Below are 19,233 nucleotides of genomic sequence, written 5' to 3' on the forward strand. Positions count from 1 at the left end.
AGAGCCTATTAATTTTAATTTTTTAGCTGACAGAAAGTTTATCGAACGCAAAAATGCTTAAAAACTAATTTGAAGAAGTAAGAATTTATTTAAAAATAAACATTTTTTTTTTGAATAAAATAAACGTTATAATTTTTTATCAATTTTAAAAATCAATCAATCAACCAACACATAAATAAATGAAATAAAAACAAATTAAAAAAGCAATTGGAATTAATGACTTAAACTCGCAAACTTAAATTTATTTCCATTTATTTCCATTTCGTCAAGCCAGTGTAGACTACATACAATGATTATTACAATGTTTACTTACATACTATGCATTAATTCTATTCTGTTTTAGCTTAGTTTGTATTTGCTGCTTGGACATAGTGATGTCAATAGTTCCGCAATGCAAATTATATAGGCGCATCATTCGATTGATTGGGCTATTTTTTGCATAGTTTGTTCTGTACGATGTTTCTGAAAATAAATTCCGTGTTCTAAGATATCGACAAGGTGTGTAAAAATTTAATTGTGCGAGAATTTCTGCCGAATCTATGCGCATTGAAATAATGTCGTTGATGAAGAAAAGCATTGCAAATTGGCGGCGCTCCTTAAGTGTTTGTATATTGATGAGCATGCAGCGCGCTTCATAAGATGGTAATGGAAATGCAGTCCAATTCAATTAACGTAAAGCATATAAAAGGAATTGTTTTTGGACAGATTCTATGCGTTCTTCGTGTATGGAAATGTATGGATTCCATACTAGGAGGCAGTATTCCAGAATTGGCCTTACATATGTGGTATATAAAAGCTTAATAGTGTATGGGTCTTCGAAATTATGACTGAACCTTTTGATGAAGCCTAGCATTCTGTTTGCTTAACTAATGATAGTATTATAATGTTCTATAAAAGTTAGTTTGGAGTCTAGGATTACACCTAGATCTCTTACAATTTTGCTTTTTTCTACTATTTGGTTGCCTAATGATATTTCAATATGCGGTGTTTCAATTTTTCTGCTAAATGCTATTGCAGTACATTTTTTTACGTTCAGTTTAAGTAGACTTTTACTACACCAAGTGTGGAATATATTGATTTCATTCTGGAATTCTTCTGCATCGCTAGAATTACTTATTTCCATAAAGAGCTTCATGTCGTCTGCATATACAAGCAATTTTATTTTTTTAAGTATGTAGGAAATGTCGTTTATGTACAAAATAAAAAGAAGTGGGCCTAAATGAGAACCCTGGGGTACCCCAGAGGTGACTGAAATTGGTTCTGAAAGTTTATTTTGAAAGCGAACTATTTGTTTACGATGTGTTAGGTATGATTGAAGCCAATTCAAAAGTCCAGGCTCCATTCCTATTTTCTGCAATTTGAGGATTAATAATGGTATGTCGATGCGGTCAAATGCTTTACTGAAGTCGGTGTATAGCGCTTCAACGTGCTTGCCACTGTCCAACGCTTTAATAATGAAAGATACATATTCTAGAAGATTAGAGGTAGTTGAGCGACCTTTAAAAAAGCCGTGCTGTTTACTTGTAATTAGATTTTTCACCTGCTGAAAAATATTGCCGTTTACGATTGATTCAAAAAGTTTTGGAATGCAAGAAATAATAGCAATTCCACGATAATTTCGAATGTCTGATTTTGCACCTGATTTGAAAATAGGTACCAAATAAGATGATTTCCAAATTTCAGGGAATTTTCCATTTTTCAGAGACATGTTGAAAAGACGCTCTAGAGGAAGTTCTAGAAAGGTTTTTCAAAAATATGGGTGCGATGCCGTCAGGTCCAGACCCTTTCGACGCGTTTAAGTTTTTTAGTGCATTGAGGACTTCATGTTGAGAAAGTTGGTTGACAGAGATGTTTTTAGAAATTTCAGGAATGAATGCAAAGAAATCGCGGTCACGATCTTCTTCGGAAAATGTGGTGTATACTTCTTGGAAGAAATTTGCAAAGAGACTGCAAATTTCAGAAGAATTCTCACCTACATTTGCATCCAAATTCATTCGCGAAGGAAAATTGCTGCTTTTTAATTTCGTGTTTACATAATTAAAAAAGTTCTTATGACATGATTTGACTTCATTTTCGACTTTGCGGTTATAGTCCTCATATGTAGAGTTGGTGGCTGTATTTAATTGGTTGCATAAGTTGTGATAGTTTCGCAAATTGGTTTCAGTTTTTTTCTTTTTTGTATAGTTTATGAGCTTTCTGTTTTTTGTTCTTCAAATTTTTCAGTTGTGGATTGAACCATGCGGGTAGTTTATTGTTTTGTGTTCGTCTTCTTTTTTTTGATGGTACAGTTTCTAAGATTAGGTTTTGTAGAATTAAGTGAAATTTTTCTACTTCAGTATCGACATTTCCTTCAATACTTATTAAATTTTGCCAATTTGTTGTACATAGTCTACGTTTGGCTTCTTCGTAATTTGCTTTATGGTATTCCGGCACTTCCTCGTATTCCCAGTCGCTGGAGGAGGAAGAATTTTGTACGAAGATTGAGTATTCAATTGCTGTGTGAAACACTTCATTTTTCCATAAAGGTGCTAATGATGTATCCACACAGAAGTCTTCAGTACAATTTGTAAATAAAAGGTCTAAATATGAGTTTTGTTGATTTTTTAAATGGTTTATTTGATTAAGACCAAAATAAGATATTTTGTCGAATAATAATTGTAATGCTTCGTCTTCACCTACGACCGGGAGTAAAAATGATTCATTTTCAATGTCTGTAATAAAGTCTGCGTTTCGTTGATTGAAGTCGCCATAAATATGCAGTTTTACTTCTGGTTCCATATTTGACATTATAGTTTCAACAATTTGAAAAAATAGTTCAAAAGACTGCTTGTGGGCATGTTTAGGTGGAAAATACACAGAAGAAAAAATGTGTATTTCACCGGCAATAAGTGCTTTGACCCAGATATTTTCGAATTCCTTGTGCTTATTTGTTATGATTTCTTCAGAAGTAAAGTCAGCATTGATGGCAATGAGGACTCCACCACCAGACTTTTTATTACAGAGTTGAAAATTCCTGTCGTGCCGGAATACATTAAAATTGTTTCCAAAAATTTCTTCGCTTCTGACGCTTTCGTCCCAGCTTGTTTCAGTTCCAAGAATTATTTGAAAAGAAGAAGATAGAATGTTCTGGTGGATTTCTTTCATTTTAGCTGGGCTTTTCAGGCGATTGAAATTTTGGCAATACACCAAAATTTCAGTCGCATTCTGTTGAGGAAGTGAAGAGATTTTTGGAGGGTCAGTATTACTTACATTAGTAGGGTCTACCTCATGTAGAGTGTCGTCATTCGATAATAATAATTCCCTTGCATGGGAATAGTCGTCGTTACTTCCTTTAGTAGAGTGCGTCAGTGCCGTTGAAAATTTGGAGGACTGTAAAATTTGCGAGCGGCCTCCCTAGTTTGCTGCAGTCGTTGTGTGCGTTCACTAAGTAGGAACGCGCGGTGTGAATTCAGGTCTGCCAAAGCGTCGGTGCGTGGAATTCCGAGTTCTTCGTGAACGTCCAGGAAAATTTCGCGTAAAAGGGCTGTTTCCGTTGGTAGTCCTTCTGCTGCCAGCATTAAAGTTGCACTAGTTTTAGTGATTCCGCGAATACATACTGAAGGTGGCTGGTCGTGCAAGTATGAAAGATAAGTCCGCACAATGTCCATAATTTTGGGGTCCCGCAGCCGTGCCTTCAAAAAGCGTCGGTCGCCAATTGCAGACTGTTCCGTGAGTCTGACTATAGGCAGATGCATTGGGTCCAGGATTGGAGGGTGTTCATGTCCGGTTGGCCTTTCGGCGCGATAAGGGTGAATAGTTTCCCCTTTTTCGAAGTTAATGAATTTTAGTCCATTGTCTGTGCTTGGTGGACGAGAAAATTGTATACGTGCAGCAGCCAAAAGCTCTTTGTCCAGAGGTAATGCCGTATGTGCATGTGTGGAGTTAAGTGTCGACGTTCTTATTCCATTGCTATGATTGTTGGTATTGCTGTTGTTGTTGTTGTTGTTGTTGTTGTTGTTGTTGTTGTTGTTGTTGTTGTTGTTGTTGTTGTTGTTGTTTTTGTTGTTGTTGTTGTTGTTGTTGTTGTTGTTGTTGTTGTTGTTGTTGTTGTTGTTGTTGTTGTTGTTGTTGTTGTTGTTGTTGTTGTTGTTGTTGTTGTTGTTGTTGTTGTTGTTGTTGTTGTTGTTGTTGTTGTTGTTGTTGTTGTTGGTGGTGTTATTATTGCTGTTGTTGTTGTTGTTGTTGTTGTTGTTGTTGTTGTTGTTGTTGTTGTTGTTTTTGTTGTTGTTGTTGTTGTTGTTGTTGTTGTTGTTGTTGTTGTTGTTGTTGTTGTTGTTGTTGTTGTTGTTGTTGTTGTTGTTGTTGTTGTTGTTGTTGTTGTTGTTGTTGTTGTTGTTGTTGTTGTTGTTGTTGTTGTTGTTGTTGTTGGTGGTGTTATTATTGCTGTTGTTGTTATTGTTGTAGTTGCCTGTTTTGTTCTTGTTGTTGTACTGATATGAATTTTCCTGGTGATGTTCCTTTCGTTGCTTTCGCCTACGTCTGGCTTTTTCCTTTTCTTTTTCCTGAAGGCGACGGGAACGCTGTTTGGTGTCAAATGCAGTCCAGTCGCGTTTCCATATTTTTTTATTTCCTAGCATTCGCCAGCTGGGGGCTGGTTCGTCACCGACGTTCTGCAGTTCAATTTCTATGTTGTTACATGCAATTGGATTGCCAGTATGTGCTGCTTCAGAAAAGGTTTTTGCCATTTCTTCCATATGTGCTTTTACATCGGAAGCTAGAATAGCATTTGAGTCCGCTAAGTCGTTCTTAATTTCCATAATTAATTGTGGAATTAGGTCACCCCCACTGTCTATCACTGAAAAATGCTAAAACTTTCATAATTTCGTCATTTTTTAACAGAATATTTTTATCTATCCATTGCAATAGAACCGCAAACTCCTCAAGTTTTGATAAGCATTGCAGTATTTAAAAAAAAATTTGATTCTGAAAATATTATGAACTGAAATAGTGTAATTTTTTTACATTGGGGGTTTGAAAATCAAACGAAAGTTTACCGGTTCGATTTTTTTTTCGGTGCGTTTTGATTTATCTATTATTATTATTTAGCTTTATTAGGGAGGCTTTCAGCCTTGGGCTGGTTCGCCTCCATTTGATTTATCTAATAGGAAGCCATCCACAAATTATGTAAGGGTTTTTGAATGATAATTATATCCCCCTCTCGTCCTTGAAAGACTCTGTAAAATTTGCAGTTTCCAATCCTTCCCCCGAAAATCTTTCTAAGATTTTAAAATTTCCAGAAAATCGTTAGATATCGATTTGGGTAAATGTTTTCATGCATTTGCTCATTTACTGTATTTGGAGGTGTTTTGGCATTAAATCGTTTAGGATAAAATTATGTTTTTCACCTAATAAATTGTATGTATGAAAATGTTAACTCCTCCTAGTCCGATACTTAATTTGTGGATGATCGCAAATGTTGTATAATATAAATTATCCAAAATAATCATTTTTTTCAAAGATTTCATAGAAAATTAGCATGTAACAATACGTTTTCGATCTCATCGAAGAAAGTTGGACTCCCAACAAAACCGAAAGGTTGATTTTCTGCGGCTTTTGAGTGCATCTTTGTGCGATGATGTCTGAAAAAAAAATGTATTTACCCGTCAATATTCTCTAAAAATTGAAAAAGCTTGAGCGATTACGGATTCCGAAGACGGTCGTTGAAGATCAGTTGTGGGACTCGTATGACTCCCGGAAACAAGAAACATAAATTCAACTCCAAATAAATATACTAGCTAACAATTAGTGAATGAGATCGGTATTTCAACGCTTAGAGTTCTTACTTCAAACCCTAAGGATTCAAACTCTCAGTTTATTGCGCGAGAAGACTTCTTTTCATAATCATCTAGTCATCATTCACAAATCTTTTTATTTTCATAAGAAAATAGAGGCAACCAAAATGGAGAACTCAATATAGTTCTTTAATGTCCTGCACCGATAACACATCGAAACGCCCTCTCATAACCATTAACAAGTGTAAAATTTTAAATTGAATTAATTTTTTAATGTTTGGAATATTTGTGAACATTCTCCATTATAGCAACATAGTTTCGGCCGGTAGTGTACGGTTCATCCAGATATAATGCAGCTCACTGAACTGTTGCAAATATGTTAATTAGTACGTTACAATAATGTATTTTTTACGTTGCAGATGAGTGGATATTAAAATAATGATTCATATTGAACTGCAACAACACCGCAACGATTTGTCAACATAACTGCACCATTACGTATTATCGATAGTATCCATGTTCCAGTTATGTTGAAAATAAGTAGCAAATGCGTAGTTTGAACAATCATATAATTTGTTGAGTATGTGCGTGCTTTAAACGTCACTTGTCAGTAGCAATGTGACATCGGTGCAGCTCCTCCGTCAGCAGCCATCAGGTTTCGACATTATGAGCCACTAGTTCTGGCAATCCACCCGCTATTTGGAGCCGTTTCCAGTTCACCAGCAGTTCCGGCAATACGAGCTCCGTCTCTAACGGATCCTCAACGGCCACGTCTCCGTTCGGCGGTATGAACATATTTGGCCCCAGCTCACGCAACAACGAATCCATCGTCACTTCAGGCTTCTCACCGTTTTATTTAGCCCTTTGGAACACCCGGTCGGTTGAGAGACTACGGCCACGCCAGCCGCTGTTGGCATCGTCTTTAGTCACCATCGTCCCCCGCCATCCTATCGTCCTCGTCGTGGTCTTCCATTTCCTATGCATTACGATTCCTCCGGTTTCGCCAATGTTGTCCAAAAATATTTTACAACATCAAAGTGACAAGACATATATGAGCCATGGTAGATACTAGATGGTTACATCAAACCTTTACAGTGACAACTTGATTCAGTTGGTTGCAAAACGAAGTTTGAAAACTTATAGATTTATACGCTTAATTGGAACAAGATTGCAAATAGGTTTTCGAAACAGTTGCTCAATAGGTACAAAACACATATAGTTCACACTCTGTTTCACTAAACTTTTAGGAAACTTAATGTTTTATGGAACTCTCATTCAACAAACACAACACAAGTTAAATTTGTTGCTCAAGTGTTTCATACAATATCACGTAGCATATAACTTCATACCAATTTGAGTGTAACATGCTTGCTCCTCTCATTTGAGGCATGATTTGACAGGTCATCCAAGCAGTACATTGAAACAGTTGAGTTTCATTATTGTGACCTAAAGTAAATGAAGCAACAAAGTTGAAACTTTGTCGTATCAAGATGTATTTCCTGTACCATTTAAGGGTTTTCTGGGCAACTGAAATAAAAAAAATAAAAGAATTGAGATGTTTTCTGTGTTGCTTGGGTAGGGCACCATTTGTTCAGCAAACTTCCAATTTAAATTGCAAACGGTAGCACCGATAACGATTGCGGGTGACGAGTGAAGTCAGCTGCAGTAATTGGAACGGAAATGTGGTAGCGAACGAGAGAGCTGAGTGGTGTGAGTGCGACTATGGGTGGATGGTGAGGAGGATAGAGAGTTCGGGAGAGTCGGTGTGTAGCGTTGCCTCTAGGCAGATGTGCGGTAGAATAATGGTAGAGACGGTAGTGGACGTGAGATGCGAAGCACGAGGTTCGCGTCACTGCAAGAAGATGAAGATCGTTGGTTTCATGACAGAACGACGCCATCAGACAGCGACTATCAGATCATCGTCCGCAAGCCACCGCCATCAGGCCACTGTTATCAGGTCACCGTCATCCGGTCACCGTCATCCGGTCACCGCCATCTAGGCACCGCCATCCGGGCACCGCCATCCGGGCACCGCCATCCGGGCACCGCCATCCGGGCACCGCCATCCGGGCACCGCCATCCGGGCACCGCCATCCGGGCACCGCCATCCGGGCACCGCCATCCGGGCACCGCCATCCGGGCACCGCCATCCGGGCACCGCCATCCGGGCACCGCCATCCGGGCACCGCCATCCGGGCACCGCCATCCGGGCACCGCCATCCGGGCACCACCATCCGGGCACCGCCATCCGGGCACCGCCTTCTGGGCACCACCATCCGGGAACCGCCATCTGGCCACTGCTACCAGGCCACCGCCAGCAGGCCACCGCCAACAGGCCACCGCCAGCAGGCCACCGCCAGCAGGCCACCGCCAGCAGGCCACCGCCAGCAGGCCACCGCCAGCAGGCCACCGCCAGCAGGCCACCGCCAGCAGGCCACCGCCAGCAGGCCACCGTCAGCAGGCCACCGCCAGCAGGCCACCGCCAGCAGGCCACCGCCAGCAGGCCACCGCCAGCAGGCCACCGTTATCCGGTCACCGCCATCTGGGCACCGCCATCTGGGCACCGCCATCTGGGCACCTCCATCTGGCCACCGCCAGCAGGCCACCGCCAGCAGGCCACCGCCAGCAGGCCACTGCCATCTGGCCACCGCCATCTGGCCACCGCCATCTGGCCACCGCCATCCGGCCACCGCCATAGGGGTGCTTCCCTAAGGCTGCTACCATACGGTATTGGTCACCAACATCCGGCTGTCACTAACTGGCCGCCACCATCTAGACAATGCCAAGCTCATCATATTGGTTCGCATAACAAATAAATGTAAGGTAAATTCTACTTTTATAGTTGGATAGGAATTCCCCACAATCCGAAAGCTTCCCCACGCAAAAACGCCCTGGGACCCGGAACCAAAAGAGGCCTTGAGTGCCCACCCCAGGAGCTGCCGTTGGCTTAAGACCATCAGCTCGGGGCTTAGGCTGGTTCCCATCTGGGACTAAGCGGTTCCGGGGCCATAAGTGTTTCAACTTGTATATTCCTAACAAGAAGTTTATATTAACTTTCATATTTATTTTTAGACATATACACATAATAATTAGACATTTAACAATTAATCATTGAAATTTTAATACGAATAGGTTTTTATTCGGCAAGCAAGTTGGGATATTACGTCGCAACGGTAACAACCTATTGGCCAAATTTCAGTGCTCTAGGACTTTTTTACCCCCTGACGATAATAGGTTAAGGTATTGCCGAAGCCAACATTTCCCCTATCTCTTTGTTAAACATTTAACTCTGTATTACGTTTTGAATAGAATCTGGAACAATTGAAAACGATATCTCGATGGTGAACCCTTCGTTTTGGTGATATTTCTAATACTCAGGCTGTATCTTTCAGAACGCCACACAGTGACACGAGCTCGGCCAAAATCTCTAAAAGTTATGATTTTTCTGAGGTGGCTGAGCTCTCTATTATGGCAATCGCCCAGGTCCCTGGTCTAGAGCCACGGGGACCAACGGGGTGGGCTTTCCACCAGCCTCTTTTGTTGGCTTAGCTCACGACTCTTCCCCAGGTCGTATCTCGACAAAGAGTGAGATGGTGAGGCTGATCAGGGCACAAATAACCTTCTACACGGTCTTCTTTTAGACACTTTTTATTTAGGATATCACGTTACTTACGTATAATAGGGTGTGTGTGTGTGTGTGTGGGTGTGTGAATGGCCGGCCGGCGTGCTGGATCGTAGATCGCTGGGCGGATGACCCAGCGGATGATCTGCTAGTTTAGGAATGACGCGATTTCGTGTCTCCCGACGCTCGCTTGGTTGACCGCTCCGACGGTCTAGACAGCGTTCGGTTGATCGCCAGTGATTGCGAGGAACTTCACGCTCGCTAGAAGGGTTGACCGCTCCGACGGTCTAGACAGCGTTCGGTGGCTCAACGCTGAACAGCGGAGACTTAAACTAAGGACAATGGGTCCTTGGGTTAAAACAATGGGAGATCTTATTAAATGGAAACTACTGGGCAGTTGGGTTAGGTATGTTACCTGATTCTTTGATTAACGCGTTCCTGAGGGTTTTTATACTTAATTTAACATGAAAGTCACTTCGACTTGAATTGTTTGAACACTTGAATTGTTTAAACAATTGGACTTTGTCTGTGAATCTATCGATACTAGTCTGTGAGCTATGCTCGAAACCTCCTTTGAGAAGAGCTGAAGTGGAAAAGAACTTGCCCATTCGATCTGACCCAGTAGTAACCTCTTATTTGACCGTACTCCCTGTTTCCACCCGTCATACTTTTCATTTATTTCCCTCTTCTGTGAACCGATCCTGGTTGTGGTGTCTGTATGGGAAGTGTACCTTATGTTTTACAAATTGTGTTCTGATAATTTTAATTTTACCGTTTCTTTGGAGTGGTATTTTTAATCTGTTCTGCTATTTCTTTACATATTTTCATTTGTTTTTAAAAAAATTAAGTTTTATAACATAGAACATTAAGTAAATAAACAATAACTTTCGGCATAACCGTTAAATAAATAGATTAATATTATAGATAACTCAATAGCATATTGCTAGCAACAGTCGGCCTTGCTCGTTCATACTTAATAGCAGTATGGATTGCCGATACCTACACTCACTCTCATTGCTCAGTGCTGGTGATATAGGATAAACTACCCAAACGGTAACATATTTTATTTTTTTTTCTAGGATTCCCGCACATTGGATAACATTTTCTCAAAATTTCGTGATTATTGGATGTTTGAGAACACTTTTAACGTTGCTAGGTCAGCCTAAGTCACGTATCTGCAGGTATAAAATAGACCCCACTAGCGGTCCTCTTGTCCAGTAACTCCGATCCCTACCTCCCCACGGTGCAGCGTGGGGTACGAGTAACCATAGGGAAGTATGGGTAACCAATTCCGGTGGGACCTTAGTCGTATGTTGACAAGGAAGGGGCGAAAGGTGGTAACTCCTCTCTCCGGAGAGTGTAGTCTTCGAGCGTCTGTTCACCATGGAGGTGCGGCTCAAGACGGCGTCTGTTCTCCATGTTAGGAGCGGCTGATCAACGTCCGTGTGCCAGCGTGGGACTCTAAACAATGCTGTGCACGATGGTCTCCCGGCGAGACAATGGGGATTGGTCAATCCAGCCGTAAAAAAAACAAAAGTACAGGAAGCAAACAATGTAAATAAGGACCGGAACAATCGGCATAGACCCAAGCATCGGAAACGGACTAACAATTGGAAGTTCGGAACATGGAATTGCAAGTCTCTCAATTTCTCTCGCATTCTTTCCGATTTATTGAGGGTCCGCAAGTTCGACATCGTAGCGTTCCAGGAGGTTTGCTGGAAGGGATCGTTTGTACATACGTATAGGGATGGTTATATCATCTACCAGAGCTGCGGAAATACACATGAGCTGGGTACAGCTTTCATCGTGATAGGCGAAATGCAGAAGCGCGTGATTGGGTGGTGGCCAATCGATAGCGGAATGTGCAAGTTGAGGATCAAAGGCCGTTTCTTCAATGTCAGCATAATCAACGTGCACAGCCCCTACTTAGTAAGTGACGATGACGATAAAGACGCTTTTTACGCGCAGCTGGAACGGGAATACGACAGCTGCCCAAGCCATGACGTCAAATTCGTCATCGGAGATCTTAACGCTCAGGTCGGCCATAGCCGGTTATAGGAAAGTGCAGACCGGTTATAGGAAAGTGCAGCGCTCACCAGCTAACAAACGCCAACGGTATTAGACTCATCGATTTCACCACCTCAAGAACATGGCCATACGTAGTACCTACTTCCAGCATAGCCTCCCATATCGGTACACCTGAAGATCACCACAGCAGACAGAATCGCAAATCGACCACGTTTTAATCGACGCCAGGACCTATCGTGGCGCAAATATCGATTCGGACCACTACCTCCTAATGGTCAAGGAGCGCCAAAAACTTTCCGTTGCCAACAACATTCGGTACCGACGCCCGCCACGGTACAATCTGGAGCGACTGAAGCTGCCCGAAGTCACAACTGAGTACGTGCAATGCCTCGACGCAGCGTTGCCGGATGAGGGAGAGCTCACCGATGCCTCTCTTGAGGACTGCTGGAGCAACGTGAAAGCAGCCATTAACAGCGCTGCTGGTTCGACGAAGAGTGTCAGACGGTTTTGGACGAGAAAAACGCAGCGCGGGCGGCGATGCTGCAGCAAGAAACCCGTCATAATGTGGAGCGATATAAACAGAAGCGAAGACAGCAAACCCATCTTTTCCGGGAAGAGCCTGGAAGAGCTCGAGTGCAAAGAAATAGAACAGCTGTATCGTTCTCAAGAAACACGCAAGTTCTACAAGAAACTCAACGCATCCCGCCAAGGATTTGTGCCGCGAGTCTAAATGTGTCGGGATAAGGAAGGGACGAACGGACGAACGTGAGTTGATTGAAAGGTGGAAGCAGTACTACGATGAACATCTACCGGAGGAGTGGAAAGAGGGAGTAATTGGCCCAGTATATAAAAAAGGCGACAATTTAGAACGAGCGATCACTATTCTTAACGCGGCCTACAAAGTGCTTTCCCAGATCATCTTTCGCCATTTATCGCCGCTAGCAAGCAGATTTGTGGGAAGTTAGCAAGCCGGTTTTGTGGACGGGCGATCGACAACGGACCAAATCTTTACGTTGCGGTAGATCCACCAAAAGTGTCGTGAATATCAAGTCTCTACGCACCACTTATTTATCGATTTCAAGGCGGCTTATGATGCTATTGAGCTATGGGACGAGAACGGTTTTCCCGGGAAGCTGACCAGACTGATCAGGGCTACGATGGGTGGGGTACAGTGCTGCGTGAAGATATCCGGTGCGTTATTATTATTTTTTTATTTGGGTAGGGATACTTTGAATGTGCATTTTATGATACTTCTTGTTTTTCGTCACTTATGTGATTTTTGCTAATAGTCTCATAACAAATTTGTGGGCAATCCAATTAATGTAAATTGGCCTTGATAAATGTGATAAGGAAATAAATCGGAATGTACTATACTTCCAGTGAGATATGAAGTAAATCTACTGTGAGCATCGATTGGAATCCGAATGCCAAAGTGCCACAAAGGGATACGATCAACGTGTGTATTGCCAGTTGGGGAACGCTGGTATAATTTTCACATCGTCAGTATTCTGCGAAAACATTTCTTCCAAATAGCCAGCACCATTAATTATCGCTCCACAGTCGGCAGGATCCACCTCTTTTCCTCGCCCGTGCTCAATTTAATAGCACACTTGTAAACTGCCAATGTGCGCACCAATTCGCAGAGCTCATCAATGCATTGCTTTTCTCGATTCTGGTTGCACTCATCTCCTTTCATGCCCAATTCTCTATCCAAGTCGGCCGCGCAACAAGGCAATCTCTCCAGAGACGTTGGCTAAAAGTTATTCTCGCCTGCTACTTGTTTGTGTCTGTGTGTATGCATGTATGTATGCAAGACCATGATGCAACCATTCCAAGAGCTGCCACTTTTAATATCAATAAGTTGTTTCTCGTTCTGCTGCTTCGCTTCGGGTTGCTTTGTTGCATTTTTCCTGAGGGTGGAAATTTTCTCACAGTTGTACCGAAAGTTTACCGCCTCTCTCGATGATTTCCAATGTGGTGTGGAAATGGTTCGGGTACACTCAGATCGATTAGAACTATTTTTCAGCAATGTTTCGCACCTACCTACACCTCAAGTGCGGCAGAAGAAGGTGTGGGAAGGGGGGAAATTAATTAACACTCGAGTGGCTGCTATTTGGGCGGAAACTCACAAACCATACCAACCGACAGCTGCTGCTTGCACACAGTGTTTATGTTCCAACATTGCGAAAAATTTGGGAGATGTGTTTGTAGTTGGGTGCTTACATACGTGGTGGGGGAGGAAGCACCTCGTCGACGACTTGTCCGAGAGCATTAGGAAATTATCATCGAACGGTTGTGGTGGGAAAAGTTTTGCCGGGACCAAGTCGAACCAGAGACCATGGACCTACGGAAAACAGCTTGATCGAATTCCATTTCGGAACACGGACGGACGGAATGTTTGTTGCAGCAGGATGTGGTTTCCTGGCCGTGGTCGGAAAAGTAAGCGGTTGCTTTGCGGTGATGGGAGTTGTAAATACATTCGGTTGTGTGGGTGTGTCAAAGAAAGTAATTAAGTTCGGTAAAAGGTTGTCAATGGACTTCTTTGGACAGTGAGAGTTCCTGGCAAACATAATTATCGGAATGTCAAGCAATTTAAAAAGCTAAATTAAATTAATCAACAATTTAAAGAGTAAGCATATTTTGACCTCTTGAACTTCAATCAACCGATGTGTTGCTATGCAAATTGAGGTTTCCAAATATATCAATTTAATTAATTAACTTCGTCCGTACAGAGATTTGGAGTGGAATTCAAACACTAAAAAACGAAACTACTCGAATCCGTCTCATCGACTTGATAGCATCCCTTTCCAATCCCCATCGCAACAATCCAATCCAATTCACCAAGGCAACTTAATTCTCTTTCCGTTCCGTCGGTCGTCCGTCGTTCAACAGCAAATCACTTCACAATGGAGGAGGATGTTTACGGTTCGACGAAAATTTCCCGTCTGTTCCGGTTCAAGTAAACTTTACGTGATCGGCATATCCTACCTGGTGCCTGCACCGTCCGTCCCACAATGGCTCAAGATGGACTCATACAAAACTCCAATCGAATCATGCGTTGAAGAGCGACGGGCTGAGGAAGGGGTTTGTGCTATTTTAATGAGGATTTCCATCCGTGTATTGATTCTGGACGACCCGAAGGCTTTCTGGATGTTTTTGTTTTGGACCATCGTCTCTTTCAGTAAATAACCTTCTTCGGGGATTCGATGAACGCTTAAGACACAAAAGAAGCGACCGGACCTGGCCGAGCTGATGGAATATTTAATGAGGCAGAGATTTAGCCGAAAACCCTGGACAACAAAAGGATTGTGTGCTTGGAATTTCATTATCCATTCCAGCCGGGATGGGATGGTCTTCCCAGAGGAATCGGTCAAATTTAACCAGATTGCTTTCAATGGGAGTGTGACTTTGTGTTTGAAGCTGTTATTATATGATTCCATGCTAAGCAAATTCAAACTGACGCTGTTGTAAATTTCCTACAATTTGTAATCAAATCGTCTACTTTTGTCCCACTCCAATCGAAAAGCCGCTTCAAAATCGCTTCTTGCCGCAGACGTTCGACAAAGCCCACATAAATCACTCCTGCCTGCAGGGTGCACTTGTTCTCTCCAGCTATGGAGCTTCCACTTCCCGACCCGAAAGCGATTCGCTGGAGATTTGCCAAAACGGTGATAAATCCCGGTCTCATCCCTCTGCTCTAGTCGCTGTTCTCAAACTGGAAAGGAAAGCATCATCCATAGATGCCTGATCAACTACCTACTGTTGTCGTCGGAAGAGGAACAGCGCAGCGCCAGAAGATTCGTGTGCAATCCCATTTCATCCGATAATCGATTACCGAAATCCGATGAAGGTTGCCCGATTGCGACTTGAGCGTCTTGTCAAAGTTATCCATGAATCGGGGATTATTTTTTTTTTGCGGACTTGTCACACGAAACATGGCATGCTGCGATCCGCATGTGCCTGTATGTTTGGCTCGAATTGGCTGGCTGGGTCTTCGCCTTTGGCGCGGGATCCAGCAAAAAATGGAAACGGAAATGCGCATTTAATTTGGAAAGATATATTTCCTGTTTGGACGTTTTTGTCTTTCCCCCACAGAATGGATGAACACTGCAGACGGAGCAGCAATCGTCCGCTATCAGCTGTCAAACATTCGAGTGATCTTTTTCCATCGCAGGTCGAGCTGAAATTTATCGCATTGCTGAACGCATCCAATCGAAGTAGTCGTTGATTTTTTCCCTCGGATGAGTGAGTAGGCCTTCACTGGTTTTCTTGGCTATCGTTTTTCCAGGAAGCTAAAATTATCGTTCTACAATTCAACCGGTGGTGTCATTTTTCCCATCACAATCACAATTTAAAGAGCATTAATTTGTAGATTTTTGAGGTTCATAAATCTGTATATTTCAGACACAGTATGCTTCTCCGCAACTAACAACGAGGAGTCAAAACCTAAATATTTTGACATGACAAACTTCGAACGGTAATGCGAAAAAGAACGCTACAAGGAATCGCCTTAAATTGATTTCATCAATCGATGAATTTATGACCTACATATTGATTGATGTTGTTATGGCATTTTCATCGTAGAAAACAACTTCAACAACAGTTACAGCTCCGGAAGCAACTGAACCCGCAAAAACATCTCATTACTGCCATCGATAATCCAGTTAGGCAAATTTTCCGGTATTCGTTTGTTTCCTTTCCTTCGGCACCGATGATTATTTCTTCGGGGACTTGTCAAACAAACGGGAGAAAATTGCATCGCGAAAAACGGGAGAGGATGAATACAGCAAAAAAAAAACTGGTAATCAAATTAGAGTCGTAAAATTTTATTGAGGTTCTGCTTATGCGACGAACGCAATTCAGAGAACGGGAAACAGTAGGCGATGATGATGGCGATGGTCTCCAAGGAGCATCGCAATGACTTTGTTCTTCTTCCGCTGGTAATAAATACATTTACCGATTTCAGTGGAATCATAATTTTGGTTATGTGAAAACAATGAAATGAGATATAAATGGTATGCAAAGTATTGGTAATTGATTCTGTGTAACGCAAGGATGCCACATACTTTTGTAAATTGTCTGTACGAAAGGTTAGGAATTGTGGTTAATGTGTTTTGTCATTTCGTAATAATAACATTACATTCAGGGAAAACCACTGAACCGGGAGAACCGAAAACTAACCGGAAATCGAAAACAACAGGGAAAACCCGGGAAATATCCAGGAATTTGATTTGAACCATAACGTATGTTTGAATTTGCCTACATTAATCCAATTCAGAAAATAAAATAATAGTCGCTTTTTTTGAACATTTCTTCAAGCTAGGATTTCTTAAATTTTTCTTAGTACGAGATACCAAAAAATTAGTCTGAGGTCTAAACAAATATACAATGTCCATGAGCTTTTTAAATTTACTAAGTAAAAGATCTTGACTGCTAAAGAAAAAAATCTTGAGTTCTGGATTCAATATCTCAAAACTTTGTTGATGTTCTATGTCCGTCAGTTTGAATAACTTTGTAAGCTTTACAACCTTAAGAACTGTTAATTTCACAGAATCCAGAAAACTTCTCCATTCCATTCCTCGGAATTCTCCTCAGAATTTCATTAAAGTTAACCTCCGAATTTACTTGAAATTCATATCGGAATATCTAGAAAATTTCACCTAATCTAGGACATTGTCAATAGTATGCAGAACAACTTTGTTGAAGACTGCAAATCAATTAGACTTCTGAAAAAAAGTTATTATTATTATTATTTAGGTTAATTGCTCCCCGCTTACCTACAAGTCTATAAATAACTTATGGACTTAAGTTAAAAAAAAAGTAGAAGGGTCGGTGCGTAGGGGCACGAACGGAAGCTTGACGTAGGACCGCTAGTGGACGGAATAAATTTGAAGAGCATTAGGTTCTTTTAATTGATCAAATATCTATTATCTCAACTCTTTCCGTTTTTGAAATTTCAAAGAGAAAGTTGATTAATAGAATCAATCAAAATCACCCCTGTTTCCAAGTTTGGTTACAAGATTACAACTCTGGAGAGCATTTTGTGTGGTCGTTGGGGGCTTGTGGTTCTGAATATGGACAAACAAGCACAGATAAATTATATTCCAACTCTTTACTGATGTAAGCTTGATGGCCCTGAAAAGGGCCATTTTATTGCAGAGGACATCCATCGCCACCTACGCTTGGCGTGTTTAGTGTAGGTTACAGCATCACGGACCTCATTTTCCAGGAACACCTTCAGCACACCTCGTAGATCAGACCGGAGATACGTTTGACACCACCACGGCGAGCCAGACGACCGAGGGCGGTTATCTTGAAGAACTTTGCGATGACGCTTGGCGCCTTCTTTACCAGACCTTTTCCTCCTTTGTCACGACCAGTCAATTGTTGCTTGTTAGGTGTGTATGAGTGGACTAGCCACCACCTTCCTACTGCTGCTATTGCTGTTCACCACGCCGTCCGAAGCGAAAATGAGCTAATGCCTTACTTTATTTACTTTAAATGATCTTTATTTCAGTTCAACTTGGATGGTTACCATATACATTTTTCTAAGTGATTCAATTGCTTTCTTCATCTTTAGGTATGGGCAAAATTCAAAATTTGTTTTACAGAATTAGTCCTAGACTTAGTACACGGTCGACCACCTTGGTGGGATTGGTTCGTTTTGTTTTTAGAATTTGAAGAGAAACTACTTAATACTACTATTTACAGCTTAAAACTAACCTACTCTACTATATACACTTAACCTACTATGTACACATTGCTTATTAAAGCATGTTCAGAAAGATTGCATTTTTGGATAAATTTGGCTGTCGTATCCTCAAATTTGGAATCTACTTTGGGAATTTTTGCCTCTTGATGGAGGTCTGATATTCTTGTGTCGAATGGACGATCTAGGATCATCCTCAACACTCTATTCTGTGCAACCTGGATTTTGTTCCTGTGGGTCTGAGCGCACGATTCCCACATCGGGGCGGCATAGAAGATCGCGGGGGCTATGATCTGTTTGTAGACAGCCAGTTTGTTTTGCCTTGAGAGGCGGGATCTGCGGCAAATGAGCGGATACAAACACCTAACCAAGGCGGAGCACTTAACTAGGGTTTTCTCTATGTGCGAGCGGAACAGGAGCTTCTCATCGAACAACATCCTGAGATAAGTAACATCAGCGGACCACAAGACCCTTGTACCATCCATTATTACGGTACAGGAGGGAGACGGCTTAAGTTTTGGCAATTGTCTGTGAAGGAACATGATCGCTTGGGTTTTCGAGGCATTGATTTTGATTTTCCACGTGGTGGCATAATCAGTAAAGGTGTCAAGGCATCGTTGAAGCTTGTTCGTAATTTCACGAGACATCCTACCCTTGACGGCTATCGCGGTGTCATCTGAGAACAGGAAGAACACGCAATCGTGTAGATGCTGTAAAGCAGTGGTCCCAGCAGACTCCCTTGCGGAAAACCTGCTGGGATCGGAAATGGTCCCGAAAGGGAACTATTCAACGACACCCTGAACGACCTTTGCTGGAGGTAGTTACAGATGATTTTCACAAGGTATGGTGGAAAGTTGGAGTTACAAAGCTTGTATATAAGTCCGTCGTGCCAGACATTGTCAAACGCCTTTTCGACGTCTAACAAGGCCATGGCTGTGGACTTGGATACAGCTTTGATGACTGGTGGAATGCCCCTTACGGAACCCGAATTGTTCCGGAAGAAGAATGTCATGTTCCTCCACAAACTTGTTCAGTCGGCTGAGGATCAATTTTTCGAACAGCTTGCTCAGCGCTGAGAGCAGGCTAATCGGTCTGTAGCTTGA

At 42.0% G+C, this 19,233-nt stretch overlaps 1 protein-coding gene across 1 annotated transcript; it reads left to right on the plus strand.

The window, feature by feature from the left end:
* The first annotated feature begins 7,599 nt into the window (after positions 1–7,599).
* LOC135699050 (proline-rich protein HaeIII subfamily 1-like) lies at positions 7,600–8,469 on the plus strand. Its single transcript, XM_065219228.1, has one exon. The coding sequence runs from the start codon at positions 7,600–7,602 to the stop codon at positions 8,467–8,469; it is 870 nt and encodes a 289-aa protein (XP_065075300.1).
* The last annotated feature ends 10,764 nt before the right edge of the window (positions 8,470–19,233 follow it).

This window comes from Ochlerotatus camptorhynchus, unplaced genomic scaffold (assembly GCF_037179485.1).
Source record: "Ochlerotatus camptorhynchus isolate MF236.1 unplaced genomic scaffold, CSIRO-AGI_Acam_v1.1 ptg000102l, whole genome shotgun sequence".
NCBI classification, from domain to species: Eukaryota; Metazoa; Arthropoda; class Insecta; order Diptera; family Culicidae; genus Ochlerotatus; species Ochlerotatus camptorhynchus.

What these genes read in the sequence shown, in the direction of transcription:
- LOC135699050 (XM_065219228.1), top strand. Translation starts at nt 7,600, where the DNA reads ATGCGAAGCACGAGGTTCGCGTCACTGCAAGAAGATGAAGATCGTTGG.